The sequence below is a fragment of the Mirounga leonina genome, unplaced genomic scaffold (genome assembly GCF_011800145.1).
Source record: "Mirounga leonina isolate KUSES-001 unplaced genomic scaffold, KU_Mleo_1.0 Mir_101664, whole genome shotgun sequence".
NCBI lineage: Eukaryota > Metazoa > Chordata > Mammalia > Carnivora > Phocidae > Mirounga > Mirounga leonina.
This window is the reverse complement of record NW_023270175.1, coordinates 7,625,295-7,642,905: the sequence shown is the minus strand read 5'-3', so window position 1 is coordinate 7,642,905 and position 17,611 is coordinate 7,625,295. Positions and strand designations below refer to the sequence as shown.

General features: G+C 38.3%; 1 protein-coding gene across 3 annotated transcripts in view; it reads left to right on the top strand.

Annotated features, from left to right (window-relative positions):
• The first annotated feature begins 2,487 nt into the window (after positions 1–2,487).
• Positions 2,488–17,611, top strand: part of LRCH2 (leucine rich repeats and calponin homology domain containing 2) — a 100,581-nt gene continuing 85,457 nt past the window's right edge. For all 3 annotated transcript variants that reach the window (XM_035007446.1, XM_035007436.1, XM_035007427.1), the window contains exon 1: positions 2,488–2,836. In XM_035007446.1, coding sequence (XP_034863337.1) covers positions 2,488–2,836 — 349 coding nt within the window. The remainder of the gene's footprint in view (positions 2,837–17,611) is intronic.

Here is a 17,611-nt window from a genome sequence, read left to right as displayed (position 1 = left end):
TCTAGTGTTACTTACGAGGAAACCGACACACAGAGATTTTAAGACACTTTTTTGAGTATTACAGTCAGGTGGTTGGAACAAATTTCTCAATTTCATACTCTTCTAAACTTTTTACCTCCTGTTAAATTAACGAAACAAGGGGGCCATTAGACTGAGGCGGCTCTATTGCTAAGGCAACTTACTTAAGCATACCAAAACCTAAGCCTATAAATATCTCAAGGTTATGAAATCAAAATGCTAAGGACAACCAATCACAAACAGCCAACTAGCTTTAAGTTATAGCCAATCAGATAATTTCCTTTCTTTGCTTCCCCATTTTTTCTACTTGCCTTTTCCCTGGTTCCTGTTGGCAGAGCACTCCTGGCCACTTCTGGTTTGGCATTGCCTAATTTAAATTGATAAATGCTCAAATCAGTTCTTAAATTTTTAAAATATACCTCAGTTTATCTTTTAATACTCCTATGACCTTGGTGTTCTTGTGAAAGAGCTCTAGAATGTGTTATTTTGTCTGATTTTCACGTATACCTAACCTACTGTGCAGGCTTCCTGTTTTTTGTACTTAGATTATCTTTTAATTCTTTGAAAGATTACTTTACTCTTAAATTTGGTTGTACATGGCCTTTTTCACTTGACAGGTATCCTGAGGGCATATTTTTCCTAGAGTCTAATACATTGTTTTAAATAATGCCAAAATTCTTATTGGCTAATTATTATTAAAATAGTTCCTTTCTTAATCTTTTCTCTAACTAATGAATTTAGTTTCTCCTCTCCCCTTCTTGATTCTGGAAGTTCTCAATTAATACTTTGAGAATTTTATTCCATCTCAATACTTTGAGATTTTATTTTATTTAATTAATTTTATTTAATATCAATACTTTGAGATTTGATTTGTGATATAAAGATGAGATATAAGGTACAGCATTTCTTTCTGACACCAGTGGGTTTATTTATTTTTATTTTATTTTTTTATATATTTTTTAAAGATTTTATTTATTTATTTGACAGAGAGAGAGAGCGAGCGAGAGCAGGAACACAAGCAGGGGGAGTGGGAGAGGGAGAAGCAGGCTTCCCGCCGAGCAGGGAGCCCGATGTGGGACTCGATCCCAGGACCCTGGGATCACGACCTGAGCCAAAGGCAGATGCCCAACGACTGAGCCACCCAGGCGCCCCACCAATTGGTTTAAATACTTCGATTTCACTAGCTAATTCATTGTAGAGTCTGATTCTCAGTTCTGTTCCTTCTGTGGGTCATGCATATGGCAAATGTAATTTCTTGCAACATAATCATTTTAATTAACCTGTAGGGATAGCCACAATTTTTTTTCTTGCATTCTTCCCCAAAGTAGAGCCAATGGCAAATTAACTTTTGTGATTTCTCTAAGAAAATGAGATTGTTGGCAGATTGCTCAAATTGAAATGGATGTAAAAGAGATGCATTGGATATTCAAATTGATGATGATTGAATATGCCCAAATATTCTGATGTTTTTTTTTCTTTTTTGGGGGGGGGTCACTTTAGTATCAGTGAAAAAGTTTTGAGTATTCTGAATGGGGGTAGAAGGGTTAACAGTGGCCTGAATGGTTGGGTTCAGGTTCTAAAAATGACCTCCTAAAGTAGAAGATTGATTAGTTTATTACCCCCAGTGTTAAACTTACAGAGTTCCACCTAAAACCAAAACCTTTATTTCGAAAATAAACTTTAAGGTTGCGTAATGATCAAAGAGTTTTCCATCAGCCATACTGACATGATGAGAAGAAACCTGAGATATTTTGGAGATCTTGGCACAACTTCAAAGAGTGCTAGAACAGAATGCAGAGAACTTTTCCAAGTTTTGGAAGGCAGCAGTTTGGCTGAGACCCACACATACTGAAACGAGAGGCTTCCTTGAAAACATTTAAAAAGGATTTTCCTATTTTGGAATTCTAAATTATGGCAAAATTCATATATGCTTAAAACTCAATTTTGCACCAGTTTCCCTCCCCAAATAACCCTCCACCGTTTCTCTCCGTGTCAACACTGGTAAACAATTCCTGAGGCATTTGCGGTAAGCGTTTCAATAAGGTGGCTGATAGTCCTTCTAAATGCCGTTTCAATATATTCTGAAACGAATCCCTTTCACCCCTACCTAATATATTTGCCTTTGTTTTGCAGAGCGAGAAAGGTGAAGCAATTTACAGATCTGGGGACAGACCGCTAAATGCCCTGTAGTTAAGCTGGTGTCGCTTCGCAAGATTTTGGTACCCAAAGCAGCGGAACCGAGACTTAGCATCCTTCCTCCGATCACACATTTCTTAAAGTGACCGTTCTGCACGTTGGAACACCGTCTCTTCTCTACCCAACACCTCCTCCCAGCCCGCCCCCTGGTTCCTTCCCACCCTCTACCTCGCCCCCCCCTCCGCCCCCAATCTGCGCATGCGTCCTAAGAACCCCCTACACTCGCGGCACAAGCTGAGAGTATTGTCGGGGGCTATTCTCTCTCCCAGGAACATGGCGGCGAGTCAGGGAGGTGGTGTTAACAGTGGGGGCGGCGGTTGTGGTGGAGGTGGAAGTAGCGGTGGCGGTAGCGCAGCCGGAGGGGGAGGTGGCGGAGCCGGAGGGGGAGGCGGCGGCGGCGGCGGGACCCTGGTGGTGCCCATCCCGGTACCGACTCTTTTCGGTCAGCCGTTCCCCAACGGGCCGCAGTGGAACCCGGGGAGCCTGCAGCCTCAACACACGGTGAGGAGCCTGGACCGGGCCCTGGAGGAGGCGGGCAACTCCGGCATCCTGAGCCTCAGTGGCAGGAAACTCCGAGACTTCCCCGGCAGCGGCTACGACCTGACGGACACCACCCAAGCAGGTGACAGGACGGGGCGGGGGGGGGGGGGGAGGTGGGGCCCGGAGGGGGGGGGGGGGGGGTGTGGGTGGCTGCGTGGCTGCGTTGTTGGACTGCTGGTCTGGGCGGGTTCGCGGGGGCGGCGAGACCGACAAAGTCGGAGCAGCCTTGTCTCGTGAATGTGAGGGGGAGAGAAGGGAATGGTGGTGGTGGGAGTGGGGGGGGGGGGGGGGAGGGTTGTTGACTGAAAGATGTATGGAAACCGGGCGGGGTGTGAGGGGGGAGCAGTATTGTTAAAGCGAGTTTCCCCAGTAAGGAGTAGGGAGGGAGGTACTGACACCTTCCTTAATGCACTTCTTCCAACTCTCCTGGATGTTCTCATCTTTCTCGGAGGGGGGTGTGTGTGGGGGGGGAAGACAATACGTAAAATTACAATCTACACATATTCTTTAAAGGCATACATGCCTGGAAGAAAGGCATATTCCTTTTCATCGTGCAGCCGCAGCATTGCCACGGTTTTTATGTGTTATTTTGTGTGTGTGTTTTAATCATCCCAGAATATTCTTGCCTTCTGGTCACGTATGCGTTTAAAGACAGATTTTTCATCTTCCTGGTGTTGAGAAGGTAGTGGTGGTTAAATTAGTATTTGTTGCTGTGGCAAATGAAATCAATCAATCACTAACATGTCTGGTATACTAGAGGAAAGGATCCTTGTTTTGAGTTATGTTAGAGTCCTAATTTTTATAGCAGAAATAGCCAAAAAATTTGAAGGCATTTTTGGGAAACAGAATTAACTCTATTCTTTAGGGAGTTGTGGGCTAATGGCTTATCATTTTGGTTGAGAAATTGGCTATTGTAGCGTTCTTCCTATACTCTCTGGTACTCTTTGTTGTGGATGGCATTTTTTGTTATGAACATACTCTCTTTCCCCTCTGCCTTATAAACCAGTGCGGATTATTTTAAATACGTTTTCATTTGATGAAAGGGTTTTTTGCTTTTCATAATCTTTGCATTTGTTATCTTTTATATTTGCTTTGCTGAAAGAAATCATGGACAAAATTATTTTGATAGGTGTAGTAATTTTGGAACAGTACAGTAAGTAGAATCACCTATAATGAGAAGTAATAAAGGCCTCTTATTGTCAGAATAACACTATTTCAGTGCATTCAGTTTCTGGATATTAAATTTAGGTATGTGTTGGGAGGAGGGTGGGGAGAGGAGGAAAGCCTAAAAATTGAAGCCTTCCACTCAATTATTCTCTTAGGAATTATCCTAAGAACTATGAATGCGTAATCGATCACTGATGTTGTATTTTGGAAAGCATGTTCGAGTATTTACTCCTTCACTCTGAACAGATTTCCTAAACAATATGTTCACATATTTATGAATATATTGGCAAAATATTATAGGACTTGGTATGTTCTTTAAAGGCTTCAGGAGAAATGGTTTCATACTGCATCATTATGAGCATATGTTGTTTTGCTTATTGTGCTTTATAACCTGTAAAGGATATATCTGTAGGACTAAGTTTGAGCATCCTGGCCTGGCATTCAGGGCTTTCACTGTACAGCTCCAGTTTATTATTGCAACCTTACCACCCCAAACACTCCTACATAGAACCCTCTGTTCCAACTAGGTTAACTCCCTGTCCCTCAAATATATATAATGAATTTCTGCCTCATCTTTGTAGAAGGTCACCCACATGCTTGGGATTTTTCTCTTTACTCCATCTATTTAATTTTGTTCAAGCCCCAGCTTTTCCGGGAAGCTATCTCTAACTCCCTTAGTCCGTAGCAGTCTCCTGTTTTTGAGTTCTTAACGGTACTTTACTACCTTTACCACTTACTTGATAGGGCTGGCTTTATTTTCTTTTTTATGTTTGTGTCATGCTGGCCCTGAGAAGCTGGAGAGCTCCTTAAGGGCAGGGAATAAGTCATATAGTTGTTCAGTCTTCTCATTATATATTGCTTATATTGTACTTGATAATATTTTTCATAAACTTGAATATCATCTTATATGGTTATAACCTACGGCTTTTAAGCCTTCAGTTTTGTTTGTTTTGTTTTTTCTGAGGCAAGCTTTAACACAAAGCAGAGCCATATTCTTGTTAAGCATTCTTTCGTCATAAACTTTATCAGTGTCTACAGTAACACAGGATTTTTGAGACGATTCCACCTCATTTTACTTTTTTTTTTTAGTTGAATGTGTGTTTCCTTGTGGAAACAGTTCAAAATTTAAATGACATATTCGTGAGTGATTCATTTGCCATTCATTTTTGACAAAATTCAGTCGTGAACGGGGCAATATTTTTGTATGTAAAGAGACTAGTATTCATTATGTATAAATGAAGGTGGGTACACTGGAACTGAAGAAAAATAGAGCATGTTTCAGATAATACATACATATGCGTACACACACATACATACACATCTGTAAACATACGGTATCCTCTGATGAAACCAGTTCTGTTTGTTGGTATTGTTATACTTAAAATGACTCTCAGTGGGATAATGTTTCAGAACCAAACTGATGAGTTAGGCAAGCATATAATGTTTTATTGGGTTGGGAAGAGACTGGTGGAAGGGAAAATAGGTAGGAAGGTATTCTGTTAATCTAGGTGTGAGGTGGTGAGAATCTGGGGTAAAACTAAATTGGATAAGAAGGGAAAATTGATAGATTTGAAAGGAAGCAGGGAGGGCTTTTTGCATTATTTTGCTGTTCCTCACATATACATAAGACAAAACAGACCTGGGGTTCTTCACCTGGGCTGCACGTTAAAATCGCAAGGGAGTGTTTTTTAAAAACGTCTGCCTGGGCCCTACCCCAGACCAATTAAATCAGAATCTCAGGGGCCAAGAGAATCTTTTTTTAAGAAAGTCTTCCCAGGTGATTCTAATATGCAGGCAGGGCTGAGAAACTCTAAAATAGTTCATTTTTTAGGTACTCAAGAAGTACTGTTTAGGTGAATGCGAACATTGATAAAAATTTAGTGACTAAAGTCACTTGTCAAGAGGGTCAAAACCAAAACTAGGAACTATGTATTCAAGATCTAGTTCAATATTCTTTTTAACAGACTTGGTGAAGCAGAGACTTTTTTTCATTAGATCATGTCTATAGTGAATAGCAAATTGCCAGGAAGCTATAGTTTCTTCAGTTACCATGCATAACCCTGGTTTACATTTGATACTGTTGGATAACTTGGCATTAAGAAAATAGTGCCCCCAAAACATGTAGCAGCAAAATCTTGTTTTCTCTATTAATAGTCTTGCTCTGAGGGAAGATGGATGGTTGGTAGCTGTTGGTGAAGTTTGTCTTTGGTGTCTTTTTACCTTTTTTTGCATTTCTGGTGTGTGATCTTCACCTGCCTGTGCCCTCCTGCTCTCCTCGTTTCTTTTCCCCTCTTCAGCTCACTCCCCTTCTTTTGCTGGGATGTAGCTTGAAGCTAATTATGGCAGCCTTTTCAGGAGATTAATATTTAAAAGGGAGAGTTTGCTAATTTATTTGAATCTTCAATTGGTGGTTTGTGCTCATGACCTTTTTGAATATATCTGCCTTCCAGATTCTTCTTGATTAAAATCCTCTATATAAAGACATAAGAACAGGGATGAGAAAGTTCGTGATCCATGTCAGGAAAGTAGCTGACTCTTGTTGTAATGTCTTGTCTTAGATGGTCTATAGGTAGACTTGGCAGGGCAAAGGGAAATTGCCTAGAACATTTTAGTCTGTCTGGATACTGTGATAATTTGTTGACCTGAGAGAGCTTGAAAATGATTCTAATAGCCACTCAAACAGATCCTGAAACTTTCATATTTGACTTTGTCACCAACGCTACAAATAAGTCTCAGCCTACTTGCAGCTGCTCCCTCTGCTTCTTCATACCTCTTTATTCCATAAACAATAGGTCTGTGAAACAGATTTAGGAATTCTTACATGCATCAGATGGTGCTGTGTCCTGGTTAATCACATGTTTTCCTGTAAACCTGGAGTCAACTCTAGTATTTCCTACATGTGCTGGTTCACCCCTTCAACTGTGGGGCATGGTGCATTTTATCAGGTTGTAAAATGGAGCCAGATAAACTTTGCAGCATCTGATTATGTCGTGAGGTGAAGGCCCTTTTAGTACATTCAATGGAATGAACTTGTGATTGTGATTTTTTGGACTGATTCAAATATCTACCTTGCTTTGTGTAATAAATTTCTCCCTAAAAAATCGAATGTGAAGCACATTTTTGACAGTTGACTCATATTTTAATTGCTCTAGATTGAATTTGAGTTGCTGGACCTCACAGTGATTTATTTTATTTAGTGATGAATTCTTCTACAGTATAAATCGTTGCCCCTTAATTTCTTTCTTTTGTAAGTTCACATTTTAAAATAAAATGTTATCTTAAATTGGAGGGTATGTTCATCATTAAAGTATTACAGCTCTTTATAAATTTTTAAGCACTTTCATGTATATTATGCTATTGTATCCTAATAATAACCCTGTGAGTTTGACACAGTACATAGTAATTACTCATTGTTGTGAGAGGTTAAGTGATTTGCCCAAATTTAAATGGCTAGTGTATGGCAGAGTGGGGGTCAGAGCCTAGGTTTTTTTACTCTAGCACTCACTATTCCTGTGTTATTTCCATTGTAATGCAGTCTGTCTATATAATAAAGGTATTATTAAACTACACACTATGCTAATAAATAGATTATGTATTCTGAAAAATAAATGCTTATTTAACTTAATATGTTATATAATTTTTGCTTTGTGTGCAGTGTGTTTTGTGTTGTGTATGTAGTCTTCATGCCTCTCTTTCTGATGGTTTTACAATAGATTCATTAAGCAAGCGTTTATTGAACTCCAACTTTGGAAACATGATTATAGCCAATAGAAAAGAAAGGGACTTGGTTATTGTCCTTGAAGAGTCTATTAAATAGCTGAATATGTACAGGAATATGTGTAACAATTAGAAAAGAATTATAGGTGTGCCTGGCTGGCTCAGTTGGAAAGAGCATGTGACTTTTTTAAAAAAGATTTATTTTAGAGAGAGAGAGAGAGCACGCTGGAGAGAGAGAGAATCTCAAGCAGACTCCTTGCTGAGCATGGAACCTGGCGCAGGGCTCGATCCCACCACCCTGAGATCATGATCTGAGCCAAATCAAGAGTCGGATGCTTAATGGATGGAGCCACCCAGGCACCCCAAGAGCATGCGACTCTTAATCTCAGGGTCGTGAGTTTGAGCCCCATATTGGGTGTAAAGATTACTAAAAAAATAAACTTTAAAAAATTACTAAAACAGTTAAAAAAAAGAATTATATAACAATATTCAAAATTGTATACATTTATAAAATGTACAAGTAAGTGATGTGAAGCTATGGCATAAGGTTTAATTTTATTGGGGTTAGTTAAGTTAGTTTGAGAAAGCTTCCTTTAAAGTTAGGTATTTGCTGAATCTTGAGGTAAACGGTCAGTATGGGATCAAGTTATGATTAGGTAGGAGGGAAAGTTGCAGAATTTCAGAAGAGAAATTGTATGAATACAGAGTTGAGAATGATAATGTGTGTTAAGGGCAGATGTTAACCGAAGGTTTACTCTGTATTTTCACAAACATACTGAGAGGCTGAGAGGAGGGAACATGTGGAGAGCTCAGTGTTCAAATCCAAGAGGAGTAGAGAGGACCTTCATTTGAAGGCAAGGGAAGCAAGAACAGGGTGGGGAGCTGTTAGCCATGGAAGGGAGAAGTAACCTGACTTTTACTAAGGTAAAAGTGAAGGTAGATGTTTGGGGACATTAATGTCTTAAATTTTAATCTTAAATAAATGAGGCAGTGTCATTGGAGAAAAAGTTGATGAGCATAGAAAAAGGTACTCAATAGAGCATAATGCTTTAAGGAACCAATATGGAGAATAAGCTACAGTACAGAATTAGGACTGTGTGGTAAGCAGCTAAGTTAGTAGCTTTGGAAAATATGAACATATCTTTTATGAAAAAAAATATATATACTACATGACAGGTAAAAGAACAGAAGTGGCTGATTGGGATATTTTAGAATTGGGCTTATAGGCACACTGCTTAAAGTTTAAAATTTAATATCTTGATTTAGATTATTTTTTTTAAATTATTTTTTATTTTTTTAAAAGATTTTATTTATTTATTTGACAGAGACAGAGTGAGAGAAGGAACACAAGCAGGGGGAGTGGGAGAGGGAGAAGCAGGCTTCCTGCTGAGCAGGGAGCCCGATGTGGGGCTCCATCCCAGGACCCTGGGATCATGACCTCAGCTGAAGGCAGATGCTTAACGACTGAGCCACCCAGGTGCCCCTATTTGGTTTTTTTTTAATTTAATTTTATTATGTTATGTTAGTCATCACATTACATCATTAGTTTTTGATGTAGTGTTCCATGATTCATTGTTTGTGTATAATACCCAGTGCTCCATTCAATACGTGCCCTCCTTAGTACCCATCACCGGGCTAACGCATCCTCCCACCCCCCTCCCCTCTACAACCCTCAGTTTGTTTTTCAGAGTCTATTGTCTCTCATGGTTCATCTCCCCCTCCGATTTCCCCCCCTTCATTTTTCCCTTCCCTACTATCTTCTTCTTCTTTTTTTTTTTTTTAACATATAATGTATTATTTGTTTCAGAGGTACAGGTCTGTGATTCATCAGTCTTACACAATTTAGATTATTTGTAATACAAACTGAAGCACTTATTTGTCACCAAAAACATAAAGCTGGACAAGATCCAGAACCTTATTGACAAAATAAGAGATGAAGCTAGGAACACTTTTCACAAATAAAAATATTTTTCACAAATACAAATAATTGAAGACTTACAGCTTATTGATTCCCTGGAAGGTGGTATTTGTTTAATTTCCAAGGCACTCTGAAACTTTGCAGAAGGGCATGTCATTCTCCTAGCCCACCCCAGCAGCCCACTCTAAGGCATACTTAAACTGTGTGATGCGCACCCTCATTCTACAGAGATTTTCATCATGACCAAGAGGGGAAATCTTGGTTTTCTCTTTCTCGTTACACTTTGGTTGTGTTGGGGGTACTTCTTGAAGCCTTGTAATACTCTGAAAAGTTTCAGAAAGTTTTGTCTGGGACGCCTGGGTGGCTCAGTCGGTGAAGCCTCTGCCTTCGGCTCAGTTCATGATCCCAGGGTCCTTGGATTGAGTCCCACGTAGGGCTCCTTGCTTAGTGGTGAGCCTGCTTCTCCCTCTGCCTGCCACTCCCCCATTTGTGCACGCACGCTCTCTCTTTCTCTCTGACAAATAGATAAATAAATCTCAATAAAAAAAAAGAAAGTTTTGTCTGCTTCCCTTTTATGGAAAGGAACACCTTCCACTCCAGGGAACCATTTAAGGTAATAAGAGGAAACTGTACAAGTCAGTTTTATAACAATAATCTAAGTTTATGTTTAGTCTCACTTAAAACTAGTGCACTCAAGTCTGCTAATGGCCAAGTTTTAAATTTTAATCTTTACATTTCTCCTGTTTCAAATAAATTATAAATTGATAGTATTCCACTTACAGACTGTCAGTCAATGTACTAATGGATAATTAAACAATGGCTATTTTCTAAGGTATGTTTTGATATGAAAAATTTTAAAGAAAAGCTGTTTTTTCCAAATAGGGAAGTAAGTCTTATCCTATTTGTGGACGTTGCTAATTCTCTCTACTCTTTTATGATTTGTGACAGATTTTTGTCACTTTTAAATTAATTACTTCAATCTTTTTCAGTAGAATTTTATGTATAATATTAGGGATTTAAGGTGACCAAAGACGGAAATAAAATAACTGCAGCATAAACTTTTATTTGAACTCTACGGAGACTAACCAATTCTAGAACATTTATGAATTTGGCTTTCACCCAAAAATCACTTTGTTAAATGATTATACCCCAAAGAGACTCTAGAATGTGCAGCCTAGAAATCTTCCTCTCTTAAAAAAGTAATTACAATATGTAAATCCTTAATACTTTGAGCTAATTGGTTGGGGATGTCTGTGTCAATGGAAAATCAAGTACTTTTGAAGATATTTATAAGTTAAAAATAGTAAATCGACATAGGTAACTTTTTCCTTAACCTGCCTTAATATGTAAGAATGGACTTATCTATTTTATGTAAAAGGACAAGGTTGTAAAGTTGCTGCCTTAAGGGATTTATGATTTCATAGTGGTATAAAACAAGTACTCACTTATCTGTACTCACCTATCTATTATATAAGCTAGATCAATTGTTCTCAATGAGGGAAGATTTGCCCCAGGGGATATTTGGTAATGTCTGGAGATGTTTTGATTGCCACAACTTGGGAATGCTGCTGACATCTAGCGGGTAAGAGGGGCCTGGGATGCTGCAAAGCATCCTACAGTGCACAGGAAGGACTGCCACACACAACAAAGACTTATCTGTTCCAAAATGTCAGTGGTGCCAAGACTGAGAATCACTGGGCTAGAGTAAGATAAATGTCATAAGTGAAATTAAAGTGCAATGCAGGTTCAAAGAGGAAGAGATGACATTTGATTGCGTTGGTAGAACAGCAGAGAGGGCTTTATAAAGGAGATTGGAGGTAAGGGAGAGGATCAGATTTTATAATTACCCATGAAGGGAGGAAATTGTATGCATAGTGACATCCCAGAGTGTCTTCAAACTCAAAATATGTTTAAAAAAAATCAGCCTTTGTTATTGATCCTAGGCCCCCTGGTCACTCAGACCAGAAACTTAGGAATGATTCTCCACTCTTCCCTTCCCTTCCCTTTTATAACTAGTTAGGAACTAAGGCCTGTTGGTCATAGCTCTTTGAATAGCTTTCAGATCTCTTTCCTTCCTGTCTGTTCTCACTGCTATTGTTGTTGTTCAGGTCCTCCTCTCCTCACCTTTAACTGTACTTATCTACAGTTTTCCTGAATAATCTCTCTGCCTCATATTTGTTTCAAGCCGGGTTAGTTCTTTACGTGGTAGCCAGAGCACTCTTTCTTTCTTTCTTTTTTTTTTAAAGATTTTTTTTTTTTTTATTCATGAGAGACAGAGAGAGAGAAAGGCAGAGGCAGAGGGAGAAGCAGACTCCCCGCGGAGCAGGGAGCCCGATGTGGGGCTCGATTCCAGGACCCCGGGATCATGACCTGAGCGGAAGGCAGACGCTTTACCGACTGAGCCACCCGGGCACCGCAAGAGCACTCTTTCTAATATGCAGGTCTAATTGTCACTTGTAGCTACTAAAACACCTTGGAGCCAGTAAGCCAGCTCCATAACAATACATTGCTTATTCCTTGTTTTGAATATTTAAAAAAATGTAAAAAAGCTAATGCATACCCTATGCTTTATATGACTGGTGATTTTTATATTACTTAATATTAAATTGCTAAGATTCATCCAAAATGTTGTGTGAAGCTGTAGTTCATTATTTTGATGGCTGCATTAGCTTTCATTGTGTGACTATACTACACTTTATCCACTTTCTCACTGATGGCCATTTGGGTTGTTTCCACAGTTTTGCTCTTGCAAACAGTGCTGCTGTAAGCATTATTGTGTCTCGTGTTGTACATGTGTGAGAATTTCTCTTGTGCATATACTTGATAGTGGAATTTCTAGGCTATATGGCATGTCAGTGTTCAACTTGAGATAATGCCAAACTGGTTTAAAATGTACATTTCCTTCAACATGTATAAGAGATCCTTTGAATCCATATGTCCAACACATAGTAGTGTCAGATCTACACATTTTGGCCAAATGAGTTTAAAAAGGTACTTCAGTGAAGTGTTTCTTAATTTACATTTTGCTCATCACTAGTGATGTTAACATATCTTCGAATGTCTGTTGGCCATAGGTGTTTCCTGTACTGTGAAATGACTTTTCATTTATTTTGCCCAATTTCTATTGGTGGACTGTCCTTTTCTTACAGAATTCTATGAGTTAAAAAAGTATTCCTAACAGTACTCATTTGTCAGTTTTGTGTACTGTGAATATTTTCTCCGAGCTTATAACTTGCCTTTTTGCTTTTTAAGAAGCCTTTGAATGAGCAAATGTTGCAAAATTTTAATACAATAAGATTTGTCAGTGCGTTATAGTCACTGCTTTTTTGTGTTTTGTTTAAGAATGTGCAAAATACATTCACCTACTTTTTTTGTTTTTTTTTAAAGATTTTATTTATTTGAGAGAAAGCGAGAGAGAGAGAGAGAGAGAGAGAGCGCGCGCGCGCATGCGCGCGCGCATGCGCGCGCGCGCACACACACACACGCTGGGGAGGGAGGGGCAGTGGGGAGACACAGGTCTCGATCCCAGGACCCTGGGATCATGACCCGAGCTGAAGGCAGACACTTAACTGAGTCACCCAGGCGCCCCCATTCACCTACATTTTTTACTAAGAGTTTTGAAGGTCTGTTTTGGGTGTTTAAGTTCTTAATCAATATGGAATTGATTTATATAATAGTGTGAGTTCCAGTTTCATATTTTAAGACACAGATCATCTTTTTCCAGAATTATCCCTGCCTACTCCTTTTTAACATTTTGTTGAGATTATAATTCACTACCAAAAATTCACCCACTTAGAGTGTATAGTTTATTGGTTGTTAGTTCTGTACCCATCACTACAATGTAATTTTGGAATGTTTTCACCCCCCCCCAAAAGCCCCATACTTATTAGCAGTACCTCCTCATTCCCCCCTCACTCCCCACCTCCATCTAGACTAGGCTTAGGTTGGGCGCCTGGGTGGCTCAGTTGGTTGGGCGACTGCCTTCGGCTCAGGTCATGATCCTGGAGTCCCAGGATCGAGTCCCGCATCGGGCTCCCTGCTCGGCAGGGAGTCTGCTTCTCCCTCTCCCACTCCCTGTTTGTGTTCCCTCTCTCGCTGTGTCTTTCTCTGTCAAATAAATAAATAAAATCTTAAAAAAATATATATATATATATATTTAGACTAGGCTTAGGTAATCACTAATCTGTTTTCTGTCTCTATAGAATATGCCTATTCTGGACATTTCATCTGGCCTTTTGTGGCAGGTTTCTTTATTTACCATAATGTTTTCAAAGTTCATTTATGTTGTAGCATGTATCAGTACTTCATTCCTTTTTATATCCGAATAATATTCCATTGTACATTTTGTGGACAATTGGGTTGTTTCCACTCTGGCTATTTAGTATAAATAATACTGCTATGATCATTGATGTACAAGTTTTTGTGTAGATGTATGTTTTCATTTGTCTTGTGTATAAATATGTAGGAGTGGAATTGCTGAATCACATGGTAATTCTGTGTTTAGCAATTTGAGGAAATGTTAAATTATTTCCAAAGTGTTTGCACCATTTTACATTCTCATTAGCAATGTATGAGGATTTCAGTGTAATCTCATTATGGTTTTGATTTGCATTTCCCTAATAACTAATGATGTTAAGTATCTTTTCATGTGTACATCTTCCTAACTGAAATATCTATTCAGACTCTGTCCATTTTGTAATTGGGTTGTCTTTTCATTACTGAGTTTAAGAGTTTTTATTTTTTTAATTCTGTACATAAAACCCTTATCAGATATATGGTTTGCAAATATTTCTTTCCTATTCTGTGGGTTCTCTACTTTAAAAGACAAAATTTTGAAATTTTGATGAAGTCCATTTTATCTGTTTTTTCTTACGTTGCTTGTGGTTTTGGTGTCATATCTGAGAAACTGTTGCCTAACCCAGGGTTATGAAGATTCACTCTTATGTTTTGTTTTGAATTTTATAGTTTTAGCTTTTACATTTAGGTGTACTGTCCATTTTTAGTTTTTTGTGTATGGTGTGAGATCAGGGTCCAACTTTATCCTTTTGCATGTGGATATTCAGTTGTCTCGAAAATATTTCTTGAAAATATTTCTTTCCTCATCCACTTGTCTTGTCACCCTTGTCAAAAATCGTTGACCATAAATGTAATATAAATGTTCATTTCTGGACTCTCAATTCTATTCCATTGATCTATATTTCTCTTCATATATATATGTGTGTGTGTGTATTTCTATTCTTATCCTAGTACCACGCTCTTGACTTCTGTAGCTGTGTAGTAAGCTGTGTATAAAATTTTATACCAGGAGATGTGAGTCTTCCAACATTGTTCTTTTTCAAGATTGCTTTGGCTATTCTGAGACCCTTGCATTCTTTTTTAAAAAATTTTTTATTGTTATGTTAATCACCATACATTACATCATTAGTTTTAGATGTAGTGTTCCATGATTCATTGTTTGTGCATAACACCCAGTGCTCCATGCAGAACGTGCCCTCTTTAATACCCATCACCAGGCTAACCCATCCTCCCACCCCCCTCCCCTCTAGAACCCTCAATTTGTTTTTCAGAGTCCATCGTCTCTCATGGTTCGTCTTGAGACCCTTACATTCTTGTATGAATTTTAGGATCAGCCTGTCAATTTCTTCAGCAAATGCAAGTTGGGATTTTGATAGGGATTTTGTTGAATTTGTAGATCAATTTGGGGAGTTTTACCATCTTAACAATATTAAGTTGTCCAACCTATGAATAATGGATGTCTTTTGATTTATTTATAGCTTTAATTTCTTTCAACATTTTGTAGTTTTCCTAAATTTTTATTTTTTTGAGTGTATTATAAGTGAAAATTTTCTTTTTTAAAGTATACTTGATGTACAATATTATTATTTTTTATTTAAATTCAATTAGCCAACATATAGTACATTATTAGTTGTGTATAACACCCACTGCTCATCACATGTGCCCTCCTTAATGCCCATCACCCAGTTACCCCATGCCCCCACCCACCTCCCCTTCCGCAACCCTCAGTTTGTTTCCCAGAGTCAGGAGTCTCTCATGATTTGTCTCCCTCTTTGATTTCTTCCCATTCAGTTTTCTCCCCTTCCCCTATGATCCTCTGTACTATTTCTTATATTCCACATGTAGGTGAAACCATATGATAATTATTTTTCTCTGACTGACTTATTTCACTTAGCATAATACCCTTCAGTTCCATCCACGTCGATGTAAGACGTACAATTTTAGTTTCAATTGTACAGTGTACTGATTTGACATTCATATACATTATAAAATGATTACCATGATGTCTAGTTATCATCTATCACTATAAAAGTTATTACAGTACTATTGACTATATTCCCTATGCTATACTTTACATCCCTGTGACTTATTTATTTTATAACTGGAAGTTTGTACCTCTTAATTCCCATCATCTATTTTGCCCATCTGTCCCCCAACCACCAATTTGTTCTCTGTATTTATGAGTCTGTTTCTGTTTGTTTTCTTTGTTCATTTGTTTTTTAGTTTCCAAATATGAGTGAAATCACAAGGTATTTATCTTCTTCTGTCTGATTTTTTAAAAAAGATTTTATTTATTTATTTGACAGAGAGAGACATAGCGAGAGAGGGAACACAAGCAGGGGGAGGGGGAGAGGAAGAAGCAGGCTTCCCGTTGAGCAGGGAGCCCGACATGGGGCTCCATCCCAGGACCCTGGGATCATGACCTGAGTGGAAGGCAGACGCTTAGTGACTGAGCCACCCAGGCGCCCCTTCTTCAGTTTGATTTATTTCACTTAACATAATACCCTCTAGGTCCATCCATGTTGTTTCAAATGGCAAGATTTTTTTTAATGGTTGAGCAATATGGAAATTTTTTCTTAATTTCATTTTGGGGATGTTCATTGCTAGTATATAGAAATATAATTGATTTTTATATATTGACCTTTTATCTTGCAACCTTTCTGAACTAGTTTCTTCATTCTAAGAGTTTTTTAATGGTTCATTAGGATTTTCTGTATACAAAATCATGTCATTTGCAAATAGAAATGCTTTACTTTTTCCTTTTGAATCTGGATGCTTTTTATTTCTATTTCTTACTTAATTGTCCTGGCTAGAACTTCTAGTACAATGTTGAATAGATGTGAGAGTGGACATTCTTGCTTGTTCCTGAATTTAGGAGGAATACATTGACTCTTTCACCGTTAAATATGATGTTAGCTCTGGTTTTTTTCATAGATGCCCTTTATTAAGTTGAAGAAATCCCTTTTTAGCCAGTTTTTTGAAAAATTTTTTTGTCACAAGAGGGTGTTGGATTTTGTCAGATGCTTTTTCTGGGTCTTTTGAGATGATCACATGGGTTTTGTCCTTTATTGCATTACTGTGGTATACTTACATTGATTGTTTTTTGGATATTATATCCCCCTTGCGTTCCTGGCCTATCTGCTCTTCAAGTTAATCTTATACTGCCCCCAAACTGTATATTCCAGCTTACCAAACTACATGCTGTTCCTTGACAGTATCATGCACTTCCTTGTCTCCATGTTTTTACCCCCAACTGTTAATGTCCTCTTCCTTCTTTTCTACCTTGTGAATTCCTATTCATCTTTGTATCCCGGATCAGGTGTTTATTTGTTTCCCTGTCCTCTCATCTTCCACATATAGTGATTACTCTATACCTCTATTATAGCAGGTTTGATCCTTTATTGCAATTAATATATTTCCTCTGTTGTAGCATTTACCATCAATTTAGTAACTTTTCTGGAAAGAATACTTACACAATAAGCACATACATGGATTTCAGGAATGTTAACATTAGAGTGAAATGTGCATTGTAAAAATCAAAGAAATATGGTATTTGTTTACCTTTCTCTTTTTATTGATTTTGGAGTTAATTTGAATGTAGTTACTTAGTTGCCACTCCAGCACTTAGTAGAGAGTGGTAGGTCTTTAACACATTTGTTCAGTTAAGCCTGCTCCTTACCCTGGCTGCCTTCTCAGGTCTCTCCACAATTTGCCTCTTTCCTTTTCCTCTATATTTCCCACTACTCATGTATGTACCGT